Here is a 15,479-nt window from a genome sequence, read left to right as displayed (position 1 = left end):
CACTGCAGAGGGGAAGGCATTTAATCTCGTGAGCATAAAGGCTCTTCGATGGGAAGGGGGCATAAGCCCTTTATAAGAACTATGTGCAGAACATGTAGGTTGAATAAATAGGAAAGAATCTCCACTTGTGTGTATACTGGGGCGTGGAGCAGATTTGGATGAATTTCAACTGATGTCAGGTGCTTTGGAGGGATTCTGGGCTTGTTTGGGGTCAAGTGGCATCTGTATAAGGTGTCCCAAACTGAGGAATCACAGCAGCTCTTGTTCTCTCTCCCCCTCTCATGCTCCCCTCCACATAAAAAGCAACTTGGACATGCAGTTATGGAGGTTTTAAAGTGGGGAACTAAGGGTCCGTAAGATGGAACACACCCGACTACTCTTGAAATAAAACTCCTGTTGGCACCTACCTAACACTACTGAATTGGTGCCCCTAATGAAATCACAGTGAGAAAAGTGGCTCCCTTTTACTCTCCTCCCCCACAATCAAAAACTTTCTTTAAAATTTGACAGCTTTCTTTCCTAGGGGTGCCTCTCTCATATCTGCTACTTCAGATCAATTGCCCACAAAAAATAAAGAAATAAATCTTTTTCTTTTTCTTTTTTACTTAACCCATAGCTGTGAAGGCAGACCTTGTGGGAAAAGCTACTGCTACTATCCTTCTGAAATGTGGCAGGATTCACTCCCATAGAAATTTAATAACATTATTCCAAAAATAAAGAAGTTATAGATATTTCCTTTAATATATATATATGTATATACATAAAGATGTCCAGCACAAATGCTGCTGGATCAATCTGTCTATTTCTGGAGGGTTTACTATGCTTGCAAATCTTATCCACTTCTGTCAAAAGAGAGTTTTCTTTAAAAAAAATACACCTATACAGTCGTACCTCATGTTGCGTTCTGCTCTTGTTACGGACTTTCAGCTTATGAATGTGGAAAACCCGGAAGTGTTTACTTCCGGGTTCGCCACTCGCACATGCGCAGAAATGATCTGCACGCTTTGCACATGCGCAGAAGCGCCCGATTGCGCCGCGCACATGTACAGAAGGCACTCTAGTTGCAGAATTTTCGGGGTGCAAACGGCACCCTGAAACAAATTAAGTCCGCAACTAGAGGTACCACTGTAATAGTCAAGAAGGATGTGAGGGAAACAAAATCTTGTTTTTTTCCTGAAGCGAAGCTGGACTCCAAACCCAATTAAAAAATATTCTGAAGGACTTCAAATGAAAGCAGGTTTTCCCCCAAAGCATATCATCAGGGTCTGAACAAAATCCTGTGGTCAGCGGACACCCATAGTGTATACCCATTCTAAGAAATTATCATTTTATTATTCCTGGTCAGTGTACACCTAGTGGGGAAAGAGAGAACACCATACAAGAGAGATGTGAAGGGGAAAGAGTAGGGGAAACTTCCCAGTGGTTTTATCCCAAAAATTATGGACAGTACTAAAAACCCTCAATATTAATATTGAAAGTGGGACAGTAAAAACCAGGTGGTTCAGACTCTTGACTGGATTGACCTCTCTTGAGGATGCTAATCTGCTACTTTTCATGAACAGCAAAACGGAGAAGGTGACATAAAATAAATTGGCAGCTGAGGAGTTGGCATGAGGAGGAAGGGGAAACAAACAGCATGAGAACAGGGAGAGATGCAACAGCAGAAACACAGGCTTATCAATAGTTCCTACAGAACTGATTATTAGACATAACCAATTCCTTGCTGCTGTACAGTCCTTTATCACTTACCATCACCTCACCAGATTCGCAGAGCCTGTCTACCCATCCTTAATTTCGCCTCCTAAAATTTGCAAAAATATATTCAAAAGTCAATAATCTCTCTCTGCTTTTTCACCAAAAACTCATTTTTAAAACTAGCAATTTCTAAGACACTGTTGATTCAAACATAAACAAGAGTTTACGGCAGCAACGAATAATTATAACAAACATAAATAAATGGTTAACTTGTTGAGAATCAAAGCTAAGTTTTTCTCCAAACTGAAATATTTGTTTATTATAAATCAGTTGAGTATGTGGGCAATATTAAGCATCACTTAATTTGAAATGTGAATGAATATAAGATCTGGGTTGGTTTTTTTCTTATTACACAAGATGCGTCACAATAAATATTCTAAAACATCTGAAGATGTAATTACAGTAACATGCCTATTATCTCTTTGTTTTTAGCAATATGTACCAACAATGGGTGGCACTGTGGGTTAAATCACTCAGCCCAGGGCTTGCTGATCAAAAGGTTGGCGGTTCGAATCCCCGCAACTGGGGGAGCTTCTGTTGATCGGTCCCTGCTCCTGCCAACCTAGCAGTTCAAAAGCACGTCAAAGTGCAAGTAGATAAATAGGTACCGCTCTGGCGGGAAGGTAAACGGCGTTTTCATGTGCTGCTCTGGTTCGCCAGAAGTGGCTTAGTCATGCTGGCCACATGACCCGGAAGCTGTATGCCGGCTCCCTTGGCCACTAAAGCGAGATGAGCGCCACAACCCCAGAGTCGTCCGCAACTAATGGTCCTAATGGTCAGGGGTCCCTTTACCTTTACCATTTACCAACACAGAAAATGAAATCCAACTTAGTCATATTCAAAGATTAGACTATGTAAAATCAATGGACTTCAGTTACTTAAACCCATTAATTTCAATGAATCTGCTCTGAGCATAACTTACAGATCACCTAAACATATAATTTTTCAGTTGACAAATTATCTTGTCTGCACTGATAATCATATGCCCCAACTTCACTTTTGCAAATAATAATAATAATAACTAACATGTAAAAGTGAACCTTGAAACTGTTTGTATTGAAGCATTTTTCAAACTAAATAGACATATAAGAATAGCACACATTCTGTGATATTTTCAAACATGAGTCAAGATTTAATGGTCTCTCCTCTTTTAAGACATGCTTCTTTCTCAACTGAAGTGACGTCCAGAAGGCTTGTACTGAAAATCCATTATCATTATTATCCTATTAGTCCTTTTTTGCCACAGCAACTTAATGCAACTTACAATATTCTAAGCAAAAAACCAACACATTAAAACATTAAAACTAGCACACAAAAAATCCAAAAGAAACTAAGAAAAACTAGAAGAAAGGTAGACTAGGTGTGCAAGCCTCTCCCTATGTTTGTACCAAATGCACATTATACATTGGTAGAGCACACAGAAGATTATTGTTGTTGTTTTGTTTTGGGGCAAAATAATTAATGACATCTTTTATTAGACTAGCTAAATATTATGGGTGAACATGACTAGCTATATTGACATTGGCATATTATGATTCCAAGATTCTTAAAAGTTTATTTGGCAAATTTTGGGGTCACACACTTTAAGAAGGATGGAACTGGAAACAGTCAAGAAGTATGGGAAGTGGACAGGTGAGCAGAAAGAGCAAGGGAAACAATACGGACCCACTGGGAGGTTCAAGACAGATGTGACAAAAACTCCACCTCTGGAAGGGATGCTATATGTAAAGAAACCTGTTAGAATGTCCTCCACATCCAGAAAGTCTAGAAATTTGTTTATCACTATGTACAAAACACTCTCAAAAAGCGGCCCTTTTCACTGGGACTTGGAACACGAACCATTCAGCTGTAATTTATTCTGTTAGTGTTGCAAGTCAGTATTAACTGGCGAGATGAGGCAGAGCAGTGGAGCTGCCATCCTGACACCAGCTACACCAGTTTACCTGGATATCTCTGGGGTGGGCAAGGCAGTGGTGAGGTGAGGCTCTGTGGACACACCTTTGGGAATGCTGGATTGGCTCCTCTGGCGTGTCCAGGCAGTCCCAAGCTCTCTGCTGTTCATGTAAAAGCTGTACTGTTGCAAATCATACGGCAAACAATCCTTTGCTTTCTTGCTTCAGAAGCTTCTCGATAAAGTACTTTACAAAGAATTTCAGTAAAAACCTCACTCTGTATAATCAGAAAGCTCATTGCACTTTGATTCACCACAGAAAGTCAGTAAAGCTTTTGGGCAGTCCTAGTGGAGTAGCTATCAGTTATATTTCTTCTATACAGAAAAGCATTACAGGGTAAAATATGCAAAGGCAAAGTTAGATAACCGGCAGCACAAAAACAAGGTGGGTGAATTACAGAACATGTCCAGATCATTCCCTGGTTGTCTGTTGCTTCCTCTCTGCTCCCAATCATTTCCAAATTCTATATCATCAGATTTTGCCCACCTGGGAAACAAGGCCAATCTTTCTGAATTTCTTGCACTATGCCAAGCATCATATTCAGTATGCAATTATCTATATTTTTGTTTCCATCATAGTACAGGTGTCTCTAGAGCAACCTGTCCACCTTATTTTTCTTACTTAGAAGTAAAACAGAAACTAGAATAATCGTATTAGTTCTGACTTCACTATAAAAATCAGGTCATTTCACTTTCAGAGAATAATTTCACTTGAGGTTTTTTGCACCTGAATAAACATTTGCCTTGGATGATCTCACTATTCAATTCATTTGTACTTGATAATACAATATAGTAAGTTGACCTGTGATTTATTGTTTTTTTAAAAATCCATCCAAACTATTCTCCAAATAAACTCAAGGCAGCTAGCAAATATTGGTAAAAACAGAATAGAACCAACAATCATTTTTTAAAAATCCAGTTAATACATTTAACAATATCCAACTTGTTTAACAAATTCTAGCAACACAAGAGTAATATGGATCTAACATAGCAAAAATTACCAAATACCTTTTTTTTCCAAAGCCAGGTCTTCACCAACTGCCTAAAGCAGTATAGTCATAAGGCCTGAAAACCTCACTTAACAATGTACTCTTTAGGGTGGGTGCCACAACAGAAAAGGACCTACCCCTAGGTGACACTAATGTTACCTCCCAAAATAGAGAGATTTGAAACAGATCGCAAGGTGAATAGCTCAAATTTTTTTTAAAAAAACCCTCTTGGGGGCACTTCAAGGAAAAATGAGTTTTCCTATATTGGTTTTTCCTGCTGGTTGTCACAGCTCATCAGGAAGTTCCAGGGGTGTGTAGGTCTATGATACTTCAAAACACGTGCTTTAATAAATGCACAGACAACTATAAAACACATTTTAAGCTTGTATAGGCAACCCCCGATTCGCATGGGGTTTGTGTTCTGGGACATTGAGCATTTGCATAAAATCACATGCAAGTGAGACACCTCTTTCCGTTCCTGTTCTGTCCCTGCCCTTTTAGTGATGTCTTTTATGATGTTTCCAAGTTACTTCCAGATTCAGTGCTGTGTGTGTGTGCAATCACACACATATTGGATGTGCCTAAAATGAGAGTTACCAGTATAATAGAGTTCACTGTAAAATATAATACTTGAAATGGCCCTTGTCTACAGCAAGGAAACCCAAGATGGGAGGCCTCCAGATGTTGCTGGACTACAATTCCCATCATCTTTGACCATTGGCCATGCTGGCTGAAGCTGATAGAGTTTCAGACCAAAACACCTGGAGGGCATCATTTTGGCTACCTGCTCTACACATGACCATTTTGATCAGAGTCAAGTCAATTTCTAAACAAAGACCTGAGTTTTTATAGATGCACACTTACACATATATGCACACATATAAATGCACACATATAGATGCACTGACGTGATCTTCAGTTTCAGTGAACAGAGAGGTGGAATGCCAGAAGACCGATCACAAATAATGGCTATACTATCATATATTACTCATTACTTAAGTAAGTTGACTATAACCTATGATACTGAAGAATATTTGATTATATTGTCACATTCATCTTGGTCAAACATAGTTAATAGTTAGTACAGTGGAACCTTGGTTCTCGAACGGCTTAGTTGACGAACAAATTGGCTCCCGAACGCTGAAAACCCAGAAGTGTACTGGTTTTCAAACGTTTTTTGGAAGCCAAACATCCAACGCAGCTTTCACTTGAGTTCAGGAAGCTCCTGCAGCCAATCAGAAGCCACACCTTGGTTTTCGAAAGTTTCGGAAGTCAGACGGACTTCCGGAACGGATTAAGTTTGAGAACTAAGGTATCACTGTATTGTGGTTTCTGATTATTTTGTTATTACAGTTCCTGTACAGATGAAAATAAATAGAAGATTATTTAATTCAAACTATAAATAACTATCCTTGGGACCACTGGATACCCCAGCCTGATAACCATATATTTAACTGATTAATTGCTGCCCTTATGCATTCAGTGTTTATTTCAACAGGAGAACTTCCTGCAGAACAGTGCCCATTGTTAAATACCACCATAGCAAATGGGACAAACCATTTTTAGAAGTAAACATTAAACTAACTATCATAAGCAATAGTAATGAAGGCTCGGTTTACAGCATAACAGAAGCAGAAGCTAATTTGGCAGGAAACTTAAAACACCAGAGCGCCCCCTCAAAAATTTTGAATCTGAAAAAATATTTTGAGGAATCATATTATTTGGTGGATTTTTTTTTAACTACAATTCATTTTTATAGGATAATTACAGCAGCTTGAGGGCATATACAGAAATCTAATAAAACTGTTGTGGTCAGCATCAAATACCTATTTCACAGGAGGTGGAAAGCTGTTGATGCTCTAAACTATGTCGCCCCACCAAAAAAAACACCCAGGTGGAACACCTACACATATCCCAAAGCAAATAAAACATTGATTTTTAAAAAAGCAGGCCAGACCCTCACAAAAAAATTCCCCAACAAAAAAAGCAAAAGGAAAAAACAATTGAATACAACAAAACGAAACCAAAAAATTGTGTGTGCGTGCACACACACAAACCTGTGGATTAAATTTAATCTCTGCCATGAGTTCACTTGGTGACTTTAGGCTAGGGATGGGGAAACTATGACTCCAAACGCTGCTCTACTGCAACTTCCATCATTTGTGACTGGCTGGGATGAATGGGAGCTGGAGTCCTCAACATTTACATTATTTTGGCAGTTCTTAAAACAAATCTGTAAATTAGGTCAGCACTATTTTGCCTCATACTATAACTGGAGGGCTGAGACTAGAGACTGAAATAGTGGCCTGCCTTAGGGCAGTCAGATGAGTTTGCGGCTATGCCAACTCTTCACTCAGATACTTCAAAATGCAAAGTTCATGCTCTTAAACGAAATACTTTTTTTTTTATTAATATCACAAAAACTAGCTTCACTGCCAAATATTCCAGAATCTGCACCTAAAAAGGTAATCACTTCAAGTGACCGTGTGAACCAGTTTTGCTGCTGAATTCATCACTGTTGATTTAAGACCTATATAGAGAAGAGCATTTCAGATGCATTTGTGATTTCAAAGAAAGCCCAGTACAACAATTTAAACCTTGGCTCTAGATGGATATTAAAAGTTACTTAATTTGTAGACAACTGAACTATATCCACTGAAAAAAAATCACATAATCCCCCATCTAGATATGCTTCAAGACTTTGGCAAACTGAGCACTATACTGATTCCTTTTTTAAATGATACACCAGTGCATTATCTAGAGTAGATTATTTGGAAACACAGATGCTACTAGGTGAATATGCCATATGAAACAGAAAGAACAATATGTGGTTGTGTGTACTCATGTGAACATTGAAGTGGAAAGTGGCTTGTGCAATGGATCTTTCCCTTCTCCCCCCCCCCCTTTTACTTTTGCTGCAGTGTGCGTGGGGGAAGGAGGAAAATCACCCAAAATCAAGCAGAAGAAATGCAAGATTGTGTAAAATCTGAAGGGAATCCCACACACCAGGGGTTAATAGCACAGTTTAAATGCCTAAACACAGCTAATCTAATAATTACATCATACTTAGGAGAGTGGGGAATCAAGCCAGATCCCACTCTCTGCTCCCCTGGTGCTAATAGGTGATCTACTGGTGGTTAGGTGCACACAATGCTTCTGATGCACACATCAGAATGGATTGAGACTTTCGGAATCACCAAGAGACTTGATAGTATTTGGAAAATACGTGTCCACATCTCTTGGGAAGCAAGTTAGTTAGCATTCTTTAAATACCAAAGATAAGTCATTCCTTTGTCTCTTTTGTCAATGTAATTATTTATTCATTCCCTCTGCCACATAAACGACCTCCTCTGCACAATCCAGTGAGTTTTCTGCTTTATCAATACAATTATAATGGACAACGTGGAACTGCCTGTCATATAGTCATCTAAAGAATCTTTTATGTCCTGTGGACAGCAATTTGAAACAGGGGACAACTCTTTCAAATATGATTATATTAAATAAGGGATGCCCTTAAGGGCTATATACAAAAAGATGAATATTGGGGTTCCTTCCAACAGAGTGTTCCACATGTTCTTTAATTATACTTGGAAATGTAGGTTGACAGACGTATAACCCACCTTTCTGATAAAGGTTATACATCTTTATATAAGCAAGCTACTCTAAGTGAATAAGCTCTAAATAGAAACTTATAGGTTGATTATAATAAATACACCATGGTGTTAATACTTTATTAGTGGTTACTGCTTATTAAAAATGTCATTGGTAATGATATCTCATTGTGAGGAACTAGATTTGTACAAACAATACATTTTATGAAATATTTTGAAACGTAAAACACACCACTTGTTAATCCAGAGTGCCCTTTTATTTTAAACACAGTGTGGAATTCTTCCCCAACTAGCATAAACATGTTTGTTGTTGCTATGTTAATAGGCCTATGTAAGAACTTTAATACGATAGTTGTAAAGGTTTAAGGTAAAGGTCAATAGATTTGTTTCTGGAAGAAATTAAATCAATAAAGTAGCAGGTGCAAAACAATAATACTTTTGTACAGAATGTACAAATTAACCTGTGGAACTCATTGCTCTAGGATACCATGATCAGTAAAATTGTAACTGGGAGCCAGAAAGGGATTAGACGAATTCCTGGAAGACTCAAATAATTATCAGGCATCATGTGCACTTATTCTAAAAGTATTCCCAAAGATCTGACTGCCAAAAGCTGGAAGTGAACAACAGGGCATGTGTCATTTCCTATGTGCCCTGGTTTCCTTCTCTGGAGCATTTAGCACTTACTGATGCTATTGGCCGTATATTGCACTGCATAAATCACTAGTGACACCCAGTATGCAAGTTCCTTCATAATTAAATACATAATTATCTTTGAAAGAATTTAAACAGAATATATGTACCAAAGGAAAACAATAGCTTACAAGTTCACACGTTTCATTTATGCTCTGAAGGCAGTTTCATGTCAAAATAGACTCTTGTGAAAAATTATAGCTTTATTTTCAATTCCCATAGGCTAAAATGAATTGCACAAATGAGGTAAAGCTTTTCAATATAGACTGATATAGATTCTTGGATTCAGAAAGTGAGCCTTCCAGACATCCCAGACCTTATTTGCCACTTGTCCCTGACACAGCCATATAACGGCATCTGGAGTTATGAATGCATAAGACATTTCTACACTTTACAATATGTTCAACTTTGTTTGCCACTTTTGTATCAAGAAACGTGTGCATATTCAGATCCAGTATTCTTGTGGAGATGAAAGCATCCTTAAACACGAAGGTGAAAAAACGATAATTTCACAGGTACATGTGGGGAAACCCCAATTAGAAACACCTAATGTAAAGATTTTAAATATATTGTCCTTTGTTTGAAGCACACCATTATGCCAAGCAATAAAGAATGAATAGATTCTGAAATTACAAAATCACGTAAGTTTTGCATACCACATTAAACCTTGGTTGAAAGCAAACTATGATTTAATGGGAATGAGCTGAGTACTGGAACATGCTGCTCTAAAGTTTCTGTGGCACCCCAACCCCTCTTGATGATGCTGCACCAGACATCGCAAGCCAGAGTCTGGCTTGTTGTGTTGTCTAGAATCCAAGCTTGTTTTTCTCTCTCTGTCTCTCTCTCCAAATAAACTCTGAGCAGTAAGCAATGTTCATTTTTGGCTTGTTTCTCGATGTTTGAATGGAGGGGTAAAGCCACAAGCCTAGGTTTGATAAGGTGACAAGACAGACTCAGGCTTGCTTCATTCATTGTGCGGCAGCAGCAGAAGCAGAATTGTAAAAATGTTTGAGTAGAGTGCACCAACCCTGCTTGTTCACATTAAGCAATAGTTTAGCTTTTGTGTTAATGTGAAGTGTGAACCAGGTCACTGCGATGTATATTACTGCAACTTTCAACTGGTCCTAGCGGGGGAGAAACCCAAAAACCCTCCATAAGTTCTCTCTGGCTTTTGGGTATTAATGAAAGATCCGTTTTCACAGGCATGAAATTTTCTCTCCCCTCAGTGAACACTTATACAGGAAATTGACAATGATCAATTATTCATTCAGGATGCAGCTCTGCACTAATTTTTATGTGTTTTAGCCCATTAACTTCAATGAGACTTTCCATGCATAGCTAAGGATATTAAGATGAGAATCTTAATGTCTTCCCATATTTTGTCTACAAGAAGTTTCTCCCAATATGTTGATGCTATCAATAAGTTGATACTATCAATTGTATCTAATTGGCTTCTCGCTTATCCCTTACATATTTTTTTTCAGATACAGGCACATATATCCAACTATAAAAACTACATATTTAAATATCACAACATAATAAAAATTACTTCCCCCCCCCCTTGGAACAGCATCGCCCAACTCAGTAGATGGTCCAGACATAATGGCAAACTATGATTTAACACTACAGGAACAATTTTTGAGCCCACAAACCCCTTTATACTTCTTTGTAAAATAAATGTCTGCGGTTTCTGTCTCTGTTCAGTTATCTTAGCAGTACCTTCTGTGCAAATCACACATACTAATAATATTGGGAAGTTTTCAATTTCTTCCAAAGCCAAAAGCCAAATTGGGTTACTTGAAATTAAAATCAGTGCAGGAGAAAAGACTACCAAAACTGTACTATGTGGAACAATGTCATGGTTTCACAAATGTGGATATCTCATTAAGTTATATGGTTATTCTCTTGTGCATTTTAGGTATCTGACTGCAAATAAATTGAGTTTGAAATCTGGAAATTTATGATAATTTGGCATATGTTCTGAATACCATGTTTTCTTCACCTAGGTTGCATCCAAATGTACCTAAAAATAGCTGCTGATTTCCCCCCTTCTACTACTGGATGAGCCTGGCTTCCTCTTGCTTTGCTCTCTATACATATACCTACCAGCAATGTAAATGTTAAAAAAGACTGGGCTCCCTCAATGTTTCAGGCAGAAGCAGTTTCCCCTGAACTCAGTTCTAGAATGAATAGTATATCTGTCAATAATGTGCGCTTCAAGAGCACAGCAACCACTGCTTTCAAGTGACCATCATGGGCCATATTAGACAGAACATTGCAATATCAAAGTAAGGAATGTATACACACAGTCCTTGGTGTACAAACTACAAAACCATCACAAATATTCAAATCTATTTGATTCCCCTTCCTTTTTTAATTACGGTAATGCAGTAGAAGTGGGACTAGCCCCTCCGCAATCTCAAAACTGCCTTTAGAGGGACTCGGTTATGATAACTTGATCTCCTATTCCACCCTCTCCACCCCACCCATTACTTAACTTTCCTTATTGCTATTTGGATTGTTTAACTGGTTATGTTTTCTTATTTTTGTTGTTGTTGTTGTCGTCTTGTTTGTTTGGTGTGCTACATTATACCATGTTCTTAAACTCTGCAATTTCTGCAGTTTTACTTTGTATATGTTATCTCAAAACAAACGAAGTTAACCTGCACAGAGGATGACTTGATATAAACTGCAGTTCCTCATTGAGGCCTATGATATTCTCTTTGGACTGAAGTTGTTATCCACATCAGTTTTGTTTTTTGTTTTTTTTTTTGGGGGGGGTAAAATCATTGATATTTGCAGATGTTCTTTTACTTCTAAATTATATTCCTGTGGTATGAGGAATAACAGCAGGACAACAAAAGTGGGCTTTTTGAGCCCTTATGGTTGCTAAGAGACTTATAGATTGTGAGCCTGGAAGGAGAAATACCAACCATCTATTATACAATGGTCTGAGAACCTCACTGCTCTGGCTACATTTAAACAAATATATACATTAGTTTTGTATGGATACCTATTTGGACATCTGGTTGGCTTAAATTAACTTATATAGTTAACTTAAGATGCAGGTACTGTATCCATAATGTGAACTGGTGGTGGTTTGTTTTGTTATCAGTATTCTCTTTTTATCCCCCCCCCAGCCCATTTTTATTGACATTTGTTCCTGCACATATTTATTAACATGAGTATCATTCTCTCTTTATTTACAGTTAAAATACTACAAAAGTGGTTAAGTTAAGTGGTTAACTAACTTTAAAAGAAAAACTGTATCGTGGTCAGGGCTTTTTTTCATCTGGAACTCACCAGAACCCTGTTCTGGCATCTCTCAGGTGGGCACCACTGTCATTATAATAGAACATGGGAAGTGCTCATGGTGAGTTCTGGTGCCTCTTTTCTAGAAAAACAGAACTGGTTATGTGTTGGACTTAAGGCTGGGGAGACCCAGGTTATCATTTTTGATTGCCCACAAGGATTAACATGTGACCTTAGACCAGTCACTTCTCTCAGTCTCACAGAACTGTGGTTGAAAGAGCAGGGGAAAATATATGCCTAGCATTCTGACTTCCTTGTGGGGAAATTAGGACAACAAATATTAATTCTCTGATATTTTATTAAATCTGATCTGGAATAAATGTGGCAAAATCATAGCTTAAGGCACAAAACAGGCACATAAGGCCAGTTTCAGGACTTTTGTTCCCCAAGTTCTACTTTAGTGTTTTGTCAAGTCTAGTAGGTCTTTACCCTCCAACTGAACATGCTCAAAAGATACAGAGATGAACCTCTGTAGATCATAGCTGTCAACTTTCAGATTTGAAAATAAGGGATCAACAGCATAGCTGTCAACTTTAGGATTTGAAAATAAGGGATCAGCAGCTTCACCTGTCCCGGGGACAGTCTACGGGATATCTAACAATCTGGGATAGCAGCAGGAAGCGGCACTGGAATAAGGGAATTTCCCGCAAAAAAAGGGAAGGCTGACACCTATGCTGTAGGTAAGGCTCGCCAGTCTGGGGCCTACTATTTATAATGCCCACATGCAGTGGCGTAGCGTGGGGGGTGCAGGGGGGGCCGGCTGCACCGAGCGCAACATCTGGGGGGGGGCGCGCTCACCGCCTCCGGAGTCGCCGAAGAGCCTCGGGCGCAGGCTGTAGCAGAGCCCCATGTCTCGCGGAACCGACGAGCTGTGCGCGCGTCCGGGCTGAAGGCGTCCGGCAGGCAGCGGCTCTCAGCGGTCCCCCCGCACCAGGCAGCCCCTCCTCACAGCCCCGCCGCCGCCGCTGCTGCTGCAGCAGCTGGGCCATGCTGCATTTTCCTCGCCTCTCTGCCCTCCTCCTCCGGGCAAGCGGCGTTGTTTGGGCGGCAGCGCCAGCAGCAACTCGCCTCAGATCACCTGACACGGACCCGCCGCCGCCGCCGTGGCTACCTTACCGTAAATACCCCAGCCCAGGCAGCAGCAAGAAGAAGCTGGCAGCAGCGGCAGGTTAGGGGCGCAAATTACTTGCCTTGCCCCGGGTTAGGGGGCGCAAATTACTTGCCTTGCCCCGAGTTAGGGGGTGCAAATTACTTGCCTTGCCCCGGGTGCTGACAACCCACACTACGCCGCTGCCCACATGTTCCCACGGAAAAGATTTCAAAACAATGTAGGCCCATGGCATTATCTCAGTATTGTTAGTTCCTTTCATGTTATATTATTAAAGCTCTTTGATAGGTTTGTGGCTCTCCTCTGTTTCGGTTTCAATTTCTTGTCATGTAGCTTTTGAAGCAGGACAAAATGCTACGGAAATGGCATACTAAATGTTAGAGAGGTAAGAGGTAAGCTCATTCCTAGTATAAACCAGGATTTGTCAGTGAATCAAAGCTGAGGCTACCACGAGACAGAACATGGCTGCCTCAGCTGGCAGATGCTAGGGGGCCTGGTCGAAATCCTCCAGCTGTCCTCGCCACCCCGAGTCTCTGCTCCTGGCTGTCCCCATCCCTTAAATCTGCGTCCCAGCAGCACTGCTTGTGTGTTGCTGGCCTGGGATGGCTGGATGACTCATTTAGTCATCTTCTTCCAGAATGCCAATGACAGCACAACTGGGAAAGACCCCCTGGGAAAGATCTCTTTTAATGTAGAATGCTTTATTATGTTTTTATATATTTTTGAAGCCACCCAGAGTTACTGGGGCAACCCAGTCAGATGGGCAGGGTACAAATAATAAAATCATCATCATCTGATCAAGTGACCCGGCAGAAAGGCAAGACAGCCCAAGCCATGCACTCCAGCAGGTATTGGAAGCGTGTATGTTGCTTTGCTCACAAATCCACACTGGCACTGCGGAATCTGTGTAAGTGGGCAGGCATCAGGTAGAATAGTGACTGAGAAGCAGCCAGTTATTTAAGAGCAAAGCTGTGGGTGCTACCTAGCCTGCTCTGCATTCCCTAAACTAGATTGCTGTTCTTAGGCAAAGCGTAGAATATATGCTGTGCAGTCGTGTTGTCATTAACTGAAGTAAATGTTAACTTACTTCAGCTTCTGAATGCTGAACCGGAGGGGAGGGGGGCATCTTACCCTTCACATCAGATAGCAAACCGTCTTTGGATGACACTGCCACCAATCCACTATTCTAGAAGAGCTTAGAAAATCAAAGTGGACCGTAACCTAAATCTGAATTGTAGTAACTAATGAAGAATTCCTTCCCTGTGCTGCTACATTAGATAGCAAACCCACCAATGTTTCCGTAGTATAAAGGCAAGAATACAAATCCAACCAAATTTAAACAAACTATAGACTACAGTATTAAGCACAACTTAGGCATCCTCAACATACTTTCCCAAGCAATAGTTTTGTGTGCATAAAGAAATAAAATGTTATTACATATAGTTATACAATATTTCTAAATTGTAAATCTGTTGCTCTTTTTTGAATGCATGAATTTCATTATTATTATTTTTAAAAAACCAACTAGGCAGTTGGTACTCTTTGTGGATCAAGTGACTTGCGTGGGAAATTTCACTCCAAAAGCTGTGTGGTTTGGAATGTGCTGCATATAGCAAAACAGGTTTGCTATGGGATTTATTTTCTTTTATCAACTTGAGCCATCCATCTCACTTTGAGAAGAATAACATGCATGGATTGAGGATATTATTATTGTTGTTGTTACTACAAAATGCATCTCAGAAGCTGTTAGAATGTGAACTAGAACAGAAAGGTAGGCAGGGGAAAAATAATTTTACTGTTAAAATATTTACTAGAAATATAAAGCAGATATACTCTGGCAGAATGGTGATTATGAAGCAGGCTTCAGATCAGTGTGAACCTTTTAAGTTACTGAGACCATGACATTTTGAGGCAAGTGTTCTGTGCTATTATTTAAGATTGCAAACCATTTGCTCCAGAAAATGACCTATTAACCCACTGATTTCAGCAAGACTTTTCTGGTCACATTAGCAAGTTTGAAGCTTGGTCTAAACTATCACAATTTAAATCGAGATTAGAAA

General features: G+C 39.6%; 1 protein-coding gene across 7 annotated transcripts in view; it reads right to left on the bottom strand.

Moving 5' to 3' along the window:
• BBX (BBX high mobility group box domain containing) overlaps positions 1–15,479 on the bottom strand; it is a 124,800-nt gene that overhangs the window by 88,402 nt on the left and 20,919 nt on the right. For 3 of the 7 annotated variants that reach the window (XM_079974367.1, XM_079974369.1, XM_079974366.1), the window contains one exon: positions 1,750–1,801. The exons of the other annotated variants lie outside the window; for them this stretch is intronic. In XM_079974367.1, coding sequence (XP_079830493.1) covers positions 1,750–1,752 — 3 coding nt within the window. In that variant the 5' untranslated portion in view covers positions 1,753–1,801. The remainder of the gene's footprint in view (positions 1–1,749; positions 1,802–15,479) is intronic. 7 annotated transcript variants of the gene reach the window in all.

Source organism: Podarcis cretensis (genome assembly GCF_951804945.1).
Source record: "Podarcis cretensis genome assembly, chromosome: 4".
In the NCBI taxonomy this organism is placed as follows: domain Eukaryota; kingdom Metazoa; phylum Chordata; class Lepidosauria; order Squamata; family Lacertidae; genus Podarcis; species Podarcis cretensis.
The sequence above is the reverse complement of the archived record's forward strand: the minus strand, read 5'-3'. Positions and strand labels throughout refer to the sequence as shown.